Source organism: Phascolarctos cinereus, unplaced genomic scaffold, assembly GCF_003287225.1.
Source record: "Phascolarctos cinereus isolate Bilbo 61053 unplaced genomic scaffold, phaCin_HiC Scaffold_726;HRSCAF=1367, whole genome shotgun sequence".
In the NCBI taxonomy this organism is placed as follows: domain Eukaryota; kingdom Metazoa; phylum Chordata; class Mammalia; order Diprotodontia; family Phascolarctidae; genus Phascolarctos; species Phascolarctos cinereus.
Window position 1 is genome coordinate 373951179 of NW_027556098.1, and position 16325 is coordinate 373967503.

Sequence of the window (16325 nt, forward strand, 5' to 3'; positions counted from 1 at the left end):
AGGGACTTTAGATTGCTTAATCCTGCCAACTGAGTTTGCCCCCAGCTCAGTGTTTTGTTTTTTCCTTTCTCTACAATTCAGTTTATGCTATGTGGAAAGGACCTGGAAGGTATGGACTTGGTAGGGATGATTCCTTATCACTGGGGAAATAGCATGACCGAAGCTGTAGAAGTGACCTGGATGAACATCTCAAAGTACAGACATACATAGCAACCACGGTAACCACTCAAAAACTTTCTTTAATACCAGGTAGTGCTTCACCCCAAACATCACACACGTGCACACACCTTTACTAAAGAGGTCCCAAGGAAGGCTGGGTCATGCATTTAAGTGTGGTGGGTGAGGACTTTGGCATGACCTAACAGGGGTTCAGGTATGAGAAAAAGTAGCCCCAAATGAAGCACAGTCCCCTCCCATCTTCCTCGATGAGATCCCTCAATGGCAGTGGAACAAGACATCAATGCCATGGCAATGGGGAGGCCATAAGGATCTTGGGGAGGTATGGAAAGATTTGGTTTCTTTACAATATTACAAAATGTGTTTTAAGAAGAAAAAACAGCCCTGGCCTGCCAGCAGCAGCCTGTTCATGAGGTGGAGCTACAGGACCTGTAGAAGGCCTGAGCACAGCTGGGCGTTGGTACATGAGTGCAGGGGGCAAGTCTTGGTTTATGACTGGTCCTGAGAAGACCGCAGGGCTCCTCAACACCCTCATCCCCTGCAAGGAAGCAGCTGAATCTGAGGGACATATTGCATGTACCCAGTCGAGACCAGGAGCTGGGTAGATAGTGCAGTGAAGCTAGTCATCGGTCTGGGGCCTATTTTTACATGAGGAAAACAAAAACTCCCATCTTGTTCTTCAATGTAAAACAACCAAAGCAACATGACAGATTATATGCAAGCCCTCAACTCAAAACTATTTTTAGAACACTGCCCTTAAAAGTTTTGCTAAGGTTTGAAGTGTGGGGAAGCAGTTCAGCTTTTCTCTCTTCTCCCCATTTCTAGCCTGTCAGTATTTTCCATTGTGGAAGGACATTTCTAACTGCAAGGCAGAAGTATCTGCTGTAAGACAGCTTATAGAGAAAGGGCCATATATAGGGCGCCATAGAAAGGATTATCAGTTTCCTTTCATGCTGATATCCTCTTCCTTCAGAGCAAACTTTCTCCTCAACACCTCTGAAATGAGGACAGCAGGATCTTCTTCCTTTATCAAGCTCCGATTCCTAGAGGTACAAAGGGTAAAACAATCAGCAGGGAGCAAGATTCATAGGCTGAACAGGGTTGGGGCGTAATCAATCCAGGCTGGGAGGTACTGCTTACAGACCCTACATTTTGATAGCTGATACTCTACTACCCACACAGCCTGCAGGTGTTTTGTTAACCCTGCTGTCAGCTTCTGGCTATCTCACTGCCTCTTTCTCTCTCTCTCAAGCTATTTTAATTCTCAGCAATTCTGGGAAAGGCTGTGTTGAGGGCTTATTCCAGGGGGATCCTGGGAGTTGGCTTGACAGGAAGGAGAATGCAGAAGCACATAAACTTCTTATCATGAGACCAAGGGGAAACCAACAGGGCACTGGTGGAAAGAAGAGTCCTAGTAATTAGGCTGGCAGAGACCTGAAGAGATCATCTAAGTCCCGAACCATCCGTTTTATGGATGAGGATAAGGTGACTTGCCAAAGAGTAAGTAGCAGAGATGGAACCAAGGTCCTCTAAATCCAAATTCTTAAAAGATCTGGGTTTAAGTGCTAGCTCTACTGCCTATTCCAGGAATTGTCTTGGGCAAGTCACTCCTTCCTCAACAGCCTCCAATTCATGTGTAAAATGAGGATAACAATATTAGTACTATCTACACCTTACAACATGATGGTGGGAAATAATGATAAAGTGTGTGTGTATATATGTATGGATACATGTGTTAAATAAATGTGAGCTATTAATGAGCAGGCATCCAGACACCTGGGAAACAGATGCTTCAATTAAATATAAATACCTAAGTACAATGAGGTGGTAATGGGTAACAGAAGTTGTTTAAGACTAGAGCTGAGCTGAGGAAAACCCCAAACAACTAAGAATTTTCAGAGAGTGAGCCTCAACCCTTGGCCTCGATTTGCTTTGTGGACATAAAAGCTGGGGGCAGCTTACTGCCCTGGGAGTCTTGAGGGTTGGGCCATCGAGATAGGAAAGTGGGCAGGAGATAGTGCTGGGAGAAGTCTTAAAGCAGAGCTACAGATCACATGGTGGCTTATCAACTGGCTCCCATGGGAATGGGACAATTGAGGCAGAGGCATGATAGCCAGACACCTAGGTCCCTACAGGTTTGTTCCCACAAACTAAAGAATCATAGAATCAGACTTTAGAGCTAGAAGGCCCCTGAGGGATGAGGATACAGGCTCAGAGAAGGACTGATCCAAGGTTACAGTTACTTAGTAACAAAGCCTAGACTAGAACACAGGTTTTCTGACTCCCAGGACAATGACCTGCCTATTACATCATCTAGTCTTTCAGGAAAAGACATGAGGGGTAGCAATGGCATGCTAGTTGCGTTTTTGGCATAGTTATTTCCTGAAAATTGAACTGGGGAACATGTGAGGGAACCACAGTTAGCACAGAACCTCAAAGCTGAAATGGGCATTAAGTCCAGCTTACTAGGATCAAGAAGTTGAATTCTTGAGGTAATTGAAAACCCAGTAACAGTCCTGGAGAAGAGGTGATAATACAGATCTCCCACACCTCACAGCAGAGAGGCAGGAAGAATGTAAGGGCAGAATACTGTCAAGATGTGGTCACTAGAGCTGATATTTTTGGTTGAGTATTTTTCTTTGTTACAAGGTAGGGTTCAATCTGGATGAGGGACTTCTAGAAATGAGTGATGTAAAAACAGTGTATCAATAAAACATTAAAAAATAAAGGCTTTCAGGGTCGAATAAATGCTCTGGGAAAGGCTGGGTTAATTACCCCCATTTAGAACTACATTAGGAAAGACCCATTAAGCTGCTTGCTTTGGGCAGACAGAATAGCAGTCCCTTCAGAAAAGCTCTATTGAACAAAGTAAGAAATGTTTCCCCTTCAGCCTCCAAAAGCAGTTTTATTCAGCACAGGGCCTTCCACATGAGTAGATATTACTGAACTGAAATACAGTAGTTCTGAAATCTGTTAATGATGATTTCCTCAAGCTGAGGTTCCATGGCTCCTTGGTTAGGAGAGTGTCCCTTGTCTCCTTTGCTTAAAGGTAAAGAACCTCAAACTTTTCTAATCAAGAGGTCTACTGTTCAAAGAACAGAATTTCCAACTCTAATTTTAAAGAATGATGGAGACTGGGGTTGCCTAAATATGAAAGAGAAGGGGTGGGGAGAGGAGGAGACAGAGGGAGGGAAGGGAACAGGGGAGAGGGAGAGAGGGAGATTGTGAGAGTAGGAATGTAAGCATTTGAAAGAATAAGGAAGATGCAGAACAAGCCTCCATCACAGTGAAATATTTAAGCATAGACTGGATAACTACCTGTCAGGAATGTCAGTGGGGTTGTATAGCAGCTCTCTAAATCTGAGCCTTCCAGGTCTGAGATTTTGCTTCTATGGCTACCACATTAAATAAGAGGCTGTTCTGTGCCAAGAAAGCAACACCTTGGAGATTTCTGGAGCCTGTGTGCACAGTGGGTGGCTGGCAGTGCCGAGGGCCGCTGCTGCCAAATGATGGCAAAATGGCACCATGGAGGACAAGCAAGATTGAGTTTCCCACCAAAGCCACTTACAGGTCTTGGCTCTGCTTCATCCGGTGAATATCCTTCAGGATGCCCATCATGTCTGCAAAGCTGCTCGCTTTTGAGAGAGACACACAGTCCTCATCTTCAGCCAAGCTGCAGGCAGCTTTGGAGTCAGTTTTGCAACATTCAGAGCTGGCAGAACAAAGCATGGAAACCGATGGAAGCTCAGGGCCTTCTAACTCAGCCTCCTCTGTGATGTCACTAATGACAAAGGAAGTTGTAGAGTGGAATGAGGATCCAAAACAAGGTAAGGGAGAAGAGACATTTGAGCTTCCTGAAGATAAGAAATCTGGCGTTAATGAAGTCGAAGCTGAAAAAGAAAACAATAGGTATTGGTGGGCACTGGAGCCAAGACATGACATTTTCTTACACAGGAGAGTCAATTGAGTAACAGTTGGGTTGTCACCATGACAACAAGACACTATGGATTCTGCCACAGCCCAGGAAGCACCCATGGCAGGAATCTATAGAAGCATTCTTCCCAGTTATTAAGGAACAGGCTTACAATGTGCTTTTTAGGTAACACTCATAGACTGTTCAAGGTAGAAGGAACTTCACAGATCATCACTTTACAGAAGAGGCCCAGTGAGACGAAGTAACTTGGTTAGGGGCACATATCTAAGTGGTAAAGCCAAAACTTCAATCTCTACAAGAAAAATTCAGTATTCTTTTCACTATGTTCCCCTTGGAGATGGCAAAGAAGACTCCCATTCCCTGCACCCTTCCCTCTGAAAGAAGTCTCTGCTTTCAGATTCTCCAACCCCTAGCCCAACATATTTAATGGGCAGCTAGTCTATTTCAGGTCTACTAGGGGGTCCCTATCTTAAGAGTCATCCTGGCCATTTCTCTCAAACTAAGACATTCCCCACTCCAACCCCACCACAATGACTGGAAACTCTCCCAGAGTCCTGATTTAGAGAGTTTAATCTCTTCTAATATCTCAATTATCACAAAAGAGAAAGAATGTGAGATTTGGGGAGTAGGAGAGAATGTGACTAGTAGGACAGTGGAAGGAAAAGGCTAGATACAGAAATCTGGAAAAAACCCACACAGTGTTCCTGGCTATAGTAGCTTCTTGGAATCCTTTCACCTCTTGACCCTATGCCCAATGTCTCTAGATGAACCCACCTCTATAGATGTGAAGCAACCACAGGGAGACCTGATTTCAACTGGGGAGGGGGGAAGAGAAGGAAAGAAGCAGTAATTCTTGGGAAATATCTTTTGTTGGCAAAGGGTAGGAAGAACCTTTACATTTTAGAAAAACATGAAAACTTAAGGGTATGGACAGAATTGGATATAGATATCTCAATGGCAGATGACCAACGCATAGACTCATACTAAAAGCCCAAGTGCTGAGTTGGTCTGTTAAAGACTTCAGCTTTTGCTCAAACTTGTGACGGGGAAGAAGGCCTGCAACAGAGTGAGGTGCACCTCAAACTTGTTTCCTTGCTGTTATGAAAAACCACAAAGGTGGGCATATCCAGGCTTCAGGAAATCCCTATCAGAGACTATCTGTCCTGTTACCACCACTGCAGAAAGCCACTGGCCTCCTTCTGGGGCCTAGCACTCGGATTCTTTGTTTCCTAGATTTGGTATCTGGTTCCTTGGCAGCTTTGGGGCTCTTACCTGCATCTGCTGCCACAATCTTGGCAATCTGGCTGCGTAGGTGAGTTAGCTCATCTTGTAGTTCAGTGGTTCGGCTCAGGGCTGGTAGGCCAGGCTTCTTCAAGGCCAGGAGCTTCTCTTCTGGCCCTCGAAGGTTGGGCACTGAGGCATTGCGCTGCATGACGAACAGTGGGCTGGGCTTCCATTTATGCCGCAAAGGCCGGGTGTCACTCCTGAAAGTTAGTAGAAAGGCCCATTTTAGCTAGCTGGGCCCACTTTCCTTTTCTGCTTAGATCTAGGAAGCCCATGTATTCCTCCTGCCCATGCCTCCACCCTCAAACACAAACTATCCAACAAGAAAGAAAAGAGAACAGCTCTGAGACTTTCCTTAGGCCCCAGGCTTAGGTAAAATATATTTGAGGTCCCTCCTGCTCCTTCCTTGGTCTGCTTGCTTCCAGTACAGCCCTTCTTAAAGTCATCCTTTACACTGCTCTCTTTTTCAGTGCTTTGTTAAAGGCCTATGGTTGGGGTGAAGACTAACTGGTATTCAATAAATAAGTCTAGTCATTGAATTAAAAGTTGGTATATCTCCATGTATAATACCCATTTAAGACACATGGACCAATGTGTCTGGATTTTGTTAAATGTTATGCCACATTATTATTATTAATTTTAATAACTTTTATGTAGTTTTCAAGGTTTGCAAAGTACTTCACAAATATCTCATTTGATTTTCATGGGGGAAGGAGAGGGAGGTGCTATTACTATCCTCATTTTACAGATGAGGAAACTGAGGTAGACAGAGATTGACTTCCCCAGAGTCACACAGCTAATAATTGTATGAAGCTGGATTTGAACTCACATCTTTCTGACTCTAGGTCCAGTACTCTATCCACTGTACCACTAGCTGCACAATGACTAGATAAAACTAGCTTCTTGTAGTGTCTTAAAATAAGATAACTTTCTAACAGGGGAGAAATACATATGTGAGGTGTACGTTAGAGCTAATGTTGTCCTCCCTGACAATGATCAGCTTTTGGTGAGGATGATATGCTAGGTAAATTTGATGAAATTCAGAAAAATGTTTAGCCGTCTAATTAGCAAAGAACCCCCAGAATTCATTTTTATTAAAGTTCTCTAAAATGTGTTTCTGATGCATAGAGGGCTATGTTTATGTCTAAGCTGTATAGGAATTAAATTTCCCAAGTGCCACTCTGATCTTGTCATCCCTCCTCTTAAAAATCTTCCAAGGTTCCTCACTGCATACTGAAAAAAGTATGAACTTATTAATTAGTTAAATTAATTAAAAAGTATTAACTTATTATACAGCCCAATTCTAACCTCTATTTCCAGATTTCTCATTTTATTCCCCCCTTCACATATTCAGCGCCTCAGCCAAACTGTAATACTCTCTTCTTCTATTCCCATGCTTTTGCTCACAAGCTCTAATGTGTTCAATGCCCTGTCTTCAATTTCTGCCTGCTAGAGGACACTCACAAACTACCCTTTTGTGGAAGTGGAAGGTCCACAGGTGTTACCAATCAAACATGTTTTCAGACTTTTTTGATGTATTGGTCAGTTATGCTTTTTTCCCTTTTAAATTCTATTTGTTAAATGGGATGGCTCTCTCAGAAGTAGTGGAGGAAAGATAACATAAGAGATAGAAGACATCAATAAACTTGCTTTAAAAAAAAAAACAACAGGCAGCTAGGTGGTGTAGTGGACAGAACACCGGCCCTGGAATCAGGAGGACCTGAGTTCAATCCTGCCTCAGATACTTGACACTACCTGTGTGATCCTGGGTAAGTCACTTAACCCTATTGCCTGGTTAAAAGCAAACAAAACAAAACCAGAAAAGCAATCAGGAGAACCTGAGTTCAATCCTGCTTCAGATACTTGACACTACCTGTGTGATCCTGGGTAAGTCACTTAACCCTATTGCCTGGTTAAAAACAAACAAAACAAAACCAGAAAAGCAATCTCTTGCAAATTTCTCAGCGCACTTCACCCGTGCCTTTTTGATGCACTTTTTTCATTCACTTCTGTATCACAGTGTACATGTATTTTCCCTCTATTAGACTGTAAACTCTTTGAGCTCCAGCAATGAGCACAAAGCCATTACAATATTACAACTCTGTACATGGCAAAGAGGCAGGGACTCTACAGTTCCCACACCTTTACCAGTCAAATTCTAGGCTCTGCTACACCAAGGCCTGGCTCCCTTGCTTTACCTGACTCGAGCATAGGTTTCCTCTTCATCTGCTGCTATCCAGGCAATATCAGCCAAAGTAGGGACAGGGGGAACATCGCTCAGATATAGGTCAGAGATGTTGGGTAGTGTCTATGGAAAGAAGCAAAGAGGCTCTTTGGTGGGGCTGGACCAAATAATCTCATCAGAGAAACAACTAATCAAAGGCATTCTGATGAACTTTTTTGCTGGGAGAGAAATCTGGTGATAGCACAAGTGTTCAGAAGTACCACAACATTGTTATTTTCATCATTAGTAAACTGCAACAGCTTGCTACCTCAACAAACACTTCTCTTTAAATACATTAGTGTTTGGACAGTATGTTTGGACAATCAAATCTATTTGCCGCAGGTAAATATGGCTGTACACAAATATAATATATACAAAAGCTCATATATGGCTTTACACAAATATATATATACATACAAAAACTTGTATTTTACACAAATGAAATTCTTCACTATCTGGCAGACTTGTGATCTCAATGTGAGCACTTCTTCCAATGGTGCAGATCACTGCCCAGCTGTGCCTTCTTGTCCTGCATGTCTCCTGTCCCGGTGCTCACGTATCTTTTACAAAGGCCCATTTGTCATGCTGTGGGGGCCTTCTTTTACATCTTTTAACATTGCCTGGACACCATCAGAACACACCAGCTGCCTGCTCACTATACCTGGAGCTCATTACATAGCTAGCCCACTGTCTTGGTCAACCATATTTTCTCTGATGATATCCATGAAATTCACCTGACAAAAAGTCACCTCAAGATTCCTTAAAATAGCAGACTTCTTGTAAATCACACTTCCTACTGTTCTATTCATAAACTATTTTTTGTAAGTCAGGATGCAGCCAATTTAGCAAAGACAGATGTATGAGTTTGACAGATTTACAGCACAGTCAGCCACTGCTCAAGTGACTTCCAAACATCAGGTGGCCTCTGGACATTTAAAACATCCAACACAACATGAGTTTTTATAACAGAGATAGAGAGATAGTCTCCCACCCCTCAAGTACACAGTGCTCTCACTGCTTTCTCCAACCTTTCTTAACACCCTCCAAAAACAAAGGATCTGTTTTCTGTTCCATTCCTACAAGGCTAGGAAGAGAACTCCAAGGCCAAATGCTGCTGTTGAGATGCAGGGTTTGGAGAAATCCCTCACGTGCTAAAACCACCCACTTCCCCTGGTTTCCTTTCTTCCTAATGTTATTCTCTCTTCAACAGCTGTTAATGACTTCCAGAGAGCCTGGGGAATGGGGGAGGAAGGGTAAGATCTGCTTTAGAACTAGCAAGATAGGAGCAGGGAGCAGCTCAGCAAAACCTAAATGCTGTAGACGCAGCCCAGATGAGCCTTCCCTTCTCCCAGCACTTTTGAAAACAAACAGGCCTATCAAGTTACTCAGATGCTCTTGTCCAGAGAAATCCCACCTCAGGGAAGGGAGTTCAAGAGTTTACTTAGAACAAGTTCTAAAGCTCAGATTAAAAATGAGCTCCTCCAAGGAATCTGCTTTGTTTTGAGGCCACACCTGAGGATGAAGTTCCCTGATATCAGCAGCAGAAACATCCCTGGTATGTGAGGCTGATGTACCCTCCATACCCCTGTATAAAACTAAGATGCCTATCTCACAAAGTGTGAAGAAAATACTTTCGAAACCTCAAAGCATATACTCATTTCAGTCGAGTCTGACTCTTCATGCCCTATTTGGAGTTTTCTTGGCAAAGATACTAGAATGGTTTGCCATTTCCTTCTCTAACTCATTTTACAGCTGATGAAACCGAGGCAATAGGGGTTAAGTGACCTGCCCAAGGTCACACAGCTAGTTGTGTGATATCTGATGCCAGATTTGAACTTATGGACATGAATCTTGTTGACTCCAGACATTAGGCCTTAAAGCTGCTCCCTCAGTATAGCTACTCCTACCACCAACTAACCTTGATTAGTCTCCTTAATTCCCTAGCTGGACTATCAGTAAACTCTATTACTGAATCAAGAAGCTTTAGCACAGATCTAAGGGAATGGTGTAAAATAGAAAGTTTAAGGTGATCAGGCTTACAAAAGCTAGGATAGTTTTTCCCCTTAACCTTGTCAAAGGGGTCTACGATTAAGCCCTACTGTTCTTTGCTTCTTCCAACCGTGAGGGCATCTTGGGGGAAGGGAGTGCATTGCCAAACCTCCTTCCTTCCTGATTGTTTTATTAGTGATGTGTTGTTTTACATTAGTCATTTTCAGATATACCGCTACTTGGGGTGGGGTTCCCTCTTCCCCCAATACAAATACTGATTCCTTCTCTGAAACAAAGAAAAACAGCTAAGCAAAACCAAGATGGTGTCTGCATCTGACAGTATATATAGAACATTCCTCACCCATGGTTTCCCCCCTCCTCACCCTTTCTACATTTGAAAGAACAATAGAAAAATCTTGCATACCTCTAAAGAATTTTTACATGTCAGTCAATCCCTAAAGATTTTCTGGCTCCTTATTGGGGCTATAAACAGAATAAAACAAACAAACACCTAAGAGTCATTTTTCACACCAAGTCTCACACTGAGCTCTTCTGACAGCACAGTTACTAGGGGCTGGCTCAGCCATCCTTTACTCATTCTTTCTGTCTTCCTCAATAACACATTTATGAGATGGTTGGCCAGACGTTGGTGCAGGCTCTGTACAACTGAGCTAATTGGTCTCTATGGGAATCAAACGTGTGGCCTTGCTTTCCCTGGTCCCACCGCCTAATCCACTGAGCTGAGGAGCTATTACAACCACCCCAACAATGTGCAACAATGTAATTTCTCAAGTGTTCACCTAGGGCTCTGTCTCTTTCCTGGAACTTCTTAAAAGTGCTTTGCCTTTATCACACTTTCTCTTGTATACTTATTCACATACCTATTGTATCTCCTTCTCCCTGCCGCAATTAGGTTATGAGCACATTTAGAAAGATTGTGTCCTTTTTCAGCTGTGCATCCCTAGCAATGAGCACTGGGCCTTGTTGATGTTTGCCACACTGAATTGTGAGTCACTAAATTCCTTGATTAATTACCAGTGTCCTTTAACCTCTCTGGGCTTCAGGTTCCTTATCTGTATAGATGGCTTGAGGCCCTTTCCAGCTTGCAATACGCTCCTGTCATTTGTGGTTGTAGTCAACATGTGTGCTTACAGTGCCCTGGATCACGTATTCCCTGTATGCAAGACTCATATGCTTCAATATACATAGCACACCTCCTAGCTCGGCGCTCCTTGTTAGACTGTCCTAGCCCCTGACACGAGAGGCAATGAATAAGGGCTCGGTATTTCACTCCTGAGATCAGTGAGACCAAGAGAAATACTTTTCAATAAGCTTTTACGTGTCTAATGTGTAGGGCATTGTGCTAGGCCCTGGGGATTCAAGGACTCAAGAAATGTACATTCCACTGGAGAGAAATGTGAATACAGCTAAATAGAAATGTTTCAAGAAGAAGAAAGTGCTAATGTGGAGGAGAGGGGAAGGTCAGGCAAGGAGGTCATGTGTGGTTGGGAGCTGGCACCTGAGTCACCCTCTGTAGGAAGCCAGGGCTTCTATGAGGCAGTGGTGAGGAGGAGGAAGGGGTGTTCCAGGCCTGGTGGACCCTTTGGGTAAAGGCAGGGAAGGAGATGGAAAGTCCTGTACTTTTGTAGCTCCACATTCTTTGCCCCTTAATGGGACGTATACTTCTTGAGATAGAGAAATGTTTCTTTGTAGTCTTGCACTCCTAGCACTAGCAGCATGCCTCATGTATGTAGTAACTTACTAAAAAGGCAGGCTGGAGCTGGATTATGGAGAGCTTGAATGTGGGGCTCAGTTTGTACTTTCCCTGGAGGCACTGAAGTTGCAAAAGGAGATGGGGATGTCCCATGGTCATATCTCAAATTAAGGAACAAAAATTTGGCAGCTGTGTCAGAGAAGGAAGATAACGGAGACAGGGATACCAACCGGGTTATTGCCTAGTGTGAGCAAGAGCTGATGAAGGCCTAAATTAGGGCAGAGACATTCTGTTCTCCTCACTCATCCCCCCCCATAGCCTAGACGTTGCTGAAGCCTATTGATTTCACCTCTGTAAAGGCTCTGGAATTTGCCCCCTTCTCTCCTTTGACCCTGCCACCTTTCTGGCACAAGCCCTTATTGCCTCAGACCTGGAACTGCAATAGCTGCTGGTGCATCAACCTGCTTCAAGTCTGTCCTCACTCCAATCTAGCCTCCATTTAGCCACTAAAGTGATCTTCCTAAAGTGAAGGTTAGAGCATGTCAGGCCCTCCCCCCCCATCCCCAACTCAGTAAACTCCAGGAGTACCCTATTACCTCTAGGAGCAAATACAAAATGCTCTGTTTGGCATTCAAAGCCCTTCCTAACCTGGTCCCCTCCTGCTTTTCCAGTCTTCTTACATCTTACTTCCCACCATACTCTTCAGTCCAGTGACCCTGGCCCTCTGGCTGTTCCATAAACAAGACACCTCATCTCTTGGCTCTGGGCCTTCTCTCTGGCTGTCTCCCATAATTAGAATGCTCTCTCCCTCCTCTGCTTCAACTACGGACCTCCTTGGCTTCCTTTAAAATTCCAAATAAAATCCTACCTTCTTCAGAAAGCCTTCCTCAAACCCCTCTTAATTCCAATGCTTTCTTTCTCTTAATTATTTCTATTTTTTTTGTATATAGTTTGATTTGTAAATATTTGTTTGCATGTTGTATCCCCCATTAGACTGTAAGCAAGGACTGTCTTTTGCCTCCTTTTGTATCCCCATGGCTTAGCACACTGCCTAGCACATAGCAGGCATTTAATAAATGTTTACTGAATTGAACTGTGTGAAGGGAGAGGATAGTTGTGAAAAACATCACGGAAGTAGGATTGACAAGATTTGACAACTGAATGGATATGGGGAATAAGAGAGAAAGGAAGAATTAAGGACGGCTAGTTCACAGCTCTAACAATGTATTAGAGGCAGTTGGGGCAGGAGACAGGTGCTGGATTTGGAGTCAGGAAGACGAGTTCAAATTTGACCTCAGACCTTACCAGCAGTATGACCTTGGGTAAGTCACTTAATCTGCATCAGTTTCTTCAACTGTAAAATGGGTATAACAGCAGTACCTATCTCCCTGGGTTGTTGAGACGATCAAGGGAGGTAAATTTTTATAGTGCTTAGCACAGTGTGCCACATAACAGGTGATTAATAAATGCTGTTCCCTTCTCCTTCCCCTGTTCCCTATTAGTGTTTGTCTTCCCACACAGCCTAACATTGACTATTTCAGTCTTTTTTCATCACTAATTTGCTGTGTCAGCTAAAACTTCATTAAATTAATTTGTACTTATTGTAATGATCTGAACTAATCTTTCATGTAGTTTGTCTGTAGTCTCAATTCTCTTGACGACTGTCCATATCTTTTCACTGCTTTTCTACTGGCAAAAGATCTTTGGTCTTATATATTCATGTCAAATCTCTATAAATCTTGAACATCAGACCTTTATCCTGAAAAGATTTTCTCCACAGTCTCTCAAGGATCACTGACAGTGACTCCAAAATCTTACCTGCCAGTTCTTTCAAGACCAGTGAAATAGTCCTGGGACAGGTAATAAACTCATCAAGGGCATGAAGGTGCTACCACCTTATCTGTCTTAGGTGTCTGTGCTAAGCAGTTGTTCTCTTTACTAGTCTGAAGAAGACAGCTAGGTTGCAAGCCTAGGTAACTGGAAGAATACTGGTGCCCTTGACAGAAACAGGGAAGTCTGAAAGGGGGGAAGGTTTTGGGGAAAAGAAAACAAGTTCATGTTGAGCTTGATGTCTACAAGGCAAGTGGAGATGCAACACCAGAGATCTGCACTGAACAAAATCGTCACTATTCTGAATTACATGGTGATCAGCACACCTTGAATTTCCTTTATGTTTTCTGAACTGCTTCCTCCAGTCTATGGCCTTACTATACAAACAATTCTTGCTCTACATAAATTTGCATCATGCAAATTCAGGGGTCCTTCTACTCCAGGCACCAAAGCTGGTGTGGCAGGGCTGCAAAAGGGGGAGGTCTGCTGAATGGTACCATTCCTTACCAGAATGGTAAGCAACAACTGGCTGTGTTCTTCAGGTAGGTAGGGCAGAAATTCTTTTCTCCATTTTAGAAATAGGGAAAATGAAATACAGAAGGGGCCAAGAATAAGTAATAGCTGATGTTTGTATAGTACCTTAAAATTTATAAAGTGCTTTACAAACATTATCCCTTAATCTTCACAAACCACATTGTGATGTCGGTTCAACCAGTGTTCTATTTTATAGATGAAGAAACTAAGGCCTCAGAGCCAAGAGCCCTAATATGAATGTGAGTCTTTCTGGGTTTCAAATTCACTTTTCCACTACAGCTGTTGCACTTCTCAGTTTAACAGGGACAGAAACCAGGAGATCCATTCAAAGGTGGGAGTCTGAGTAAAGACACTGAATACGTCAGATTTTTAAAAATGTACTGATCAGTCTTGCTAAAATTTTCCCTTTTCTTTTTAAAAGACTGTTTTAAGGGATGCATGTCAGGGAGGGGAGAAATCCAGGTAACATAAGAAAAAAATACCAATAAAAATCTATTTTTAAAAAAGAAATGGATGTAGTGAAATATGGTTCCTGGAATCACAGATTGGAAGGGACATGAGAGATCACACCCAATGAGGTGTGGTGACCTGACTGAAACTAAAAGACAATAAGGACGAGGACCAAGAGCCAGGCCTCCTGTCCCCTGGCCCAGGGCTCTCTCTATATCATGTTGCCTCACTCGACATCGAGACAAACTTGATTTCTTCCCAGCTTGGCCCTGCCAGCTTTCATGCCCCTTTACCTGAAAGGATGCCCGAGGACATGGCTTCAAGGGCAGGTTAGTCCCAATCCTCCTCACTACGCTTCGAGCAGCTCCATGTGGTTTGTTCTGCCAGAGTGGGATAGTCTATGGAAAAAGAAAATCACAACTCAGTTACTTTCCCCAGAGCCTGGCAACAAGGTTGATTTGTAGAAGTCAATTCTCAGTAATGTTTGTATATGATTATGCATAGTAATATTTAACTCCAGCATGTGAAATCATGATTTTCTTAACATAGGATTTGCATAAGTATAAGTAAGCCAGTTTGGCTATAGTCTGTGAAGAGTAATATGTAAACTGCCTGGAAAAAAGCCTGTGAAAGCCTTTAAATGCTAGACAGAGGAGCTTACATTTTATTCTAAAGGCAGTAGGGAGCTACTAAAACATCGTGAGCAGGGGAGTGATGTGGTCAGACTCAATTAGGGAGCAGAGTGACAGGAAAGGTGGTGGTATAGGTAGCTTGAAAAGTATAGAGTAACTGTGGAGAGTGATCTGAGAAGAGTGATCAAGTTTTACCACTTCTACTCAATGAAGCACACAACATGCCTATCCTCCCTTATGCTTTTAAACAGATGGAGTGTTCTTTGTTGCCCCACCCTGCCAACCGATGCAGATATGTGTGTAACTTACGGAATCTGTTTCCATCTCCGATATCACAGCTGGCTCCCACCTGGCAGGGCTTCTTCATCTTAGGCCATCTTTGGGAACAGCAGGTCTCTATACTGTAAACTGTAAAGCAAGAGTTCCCCCCCAAAGGACATTTAATGGAAATAAACATAAATCTTCTGGGTTCCCAGTGAACTAGGGAATGCTTCAGCTAGTGCCAAGGCCATTTATGTTGGTCTCTGCCACAGAAAAGGTGGTCTTTTTGCAATACTATCTTTGTGAAACCAGGCTGTTTTATGAAAAAGATTTATTGTTAACAAGAGCCCAGCTCTGGAAGTCCAGGTTAGGATGTGAATTCTTTGAGTGACCTAACACTTGACTTCATTGTTTAGAGCTTCTAGTGGGGTGGACAGTAACCTCTGGGAGCCTCGCTTAAAGAGTTAATTTGACGATGGGAAAGAAGAAACTTCTGTTACAGAGTGGAAAACAGAACCTGGATAAAGTAACTTGCCCAAGCTTGCTCTGGGGCTCTGGCCCCTTGGTGACCGTGACCTCAACCTGCCCTGGGCAGCTCTGGTCGTCTCTCTGCTCATCGCAACAGAGGAGGCAACAGCCGAGTGTAGCGGGAAGAACTTAACTGGTGCTAGGCCGAGAACCCGCATCTTTAAGGGTACGACAGCCTCACAGCCCGTCTCACAGCCCTAAGGACCTGCCGGCGACTACAACCCGAAGCGCTCCTTTACCGGAGGAAGCACAGACAAAGCGGGGTACGGGCCCCCCGAGCGCCGGCGCCCGTGGCCAGCCTTCCCGGGCCCGGACCCGCGGCCCTTCCCCCACAGACCCGCAGCACCCTGGGCTCACTCCCTGCGCCGCCGAGCCCACAGCCCGCAAGGTCAGGGCCGGCCCCCGCGCCCCCTCCGCGCTCAGGATCGCGCAGCGGCCCCGGGCCGCGAATCGGGCTCCGGGCTAGGAGGCGCCTGCCCGGGCTTCCGGCGGGCTCGGGGTCCCAGGCCCGGCCACAGCCCCCGGAGGAGCCGGGGGAGGGAGAGGGCAGCGGAATGCGTTGGGGCACGTACGGCGCGGGGTGACCAGGCGGGCGGCCTCACTCACCTCACGCCTCCTCCTCCCTGAATCGCCCGGACGCGGCCGGCCCGGCCCAGCCGCTCACTTCCCCTTCCGCTCACCGCCGTCCCGCGGAAGTGGCCCTTCACGCCTGCGCATTGCACGGTCCTACCCCGGCTCCGGGGTGCTCCTCGCTCCGGGCAGGGGCCG

General features: G+C 44.5%; 1 protein-coding gene across 1 annotated transcript; it reads right to left on the reverse strand.

Annotated features, from left to right (window-relative positions):
- Positions 1–219: 219 nt before the first annotated feature.
- On the reverse strand, positions 220–16253 carry MTFR1L (mitochondrial fission regulator 1 like). Its single transcript, XM_020983158.2, has 7 exons — positions 16164–16253; positions 15078–15176; positions 14430–14534; positions 7594–7703; positions 5384–5595; positions 3746–4067; positions 220–1220 (listed from the first exon to the last, which is right to left on the reverse strand). Exons 2-7 carry the CDS (start codon positions 15090–15092, stop codon positions 1115–1117), a joined length of 870 nt encoding a protein of 289 aa, XP_020838817.1. The 5' UTR covers positions 15093–15176; positions 16164–16253; the 3' UTR covers positions 220–1114.
- Between the last annotated feature and the right edge of the window lie 72 nt (positions 16254–16325).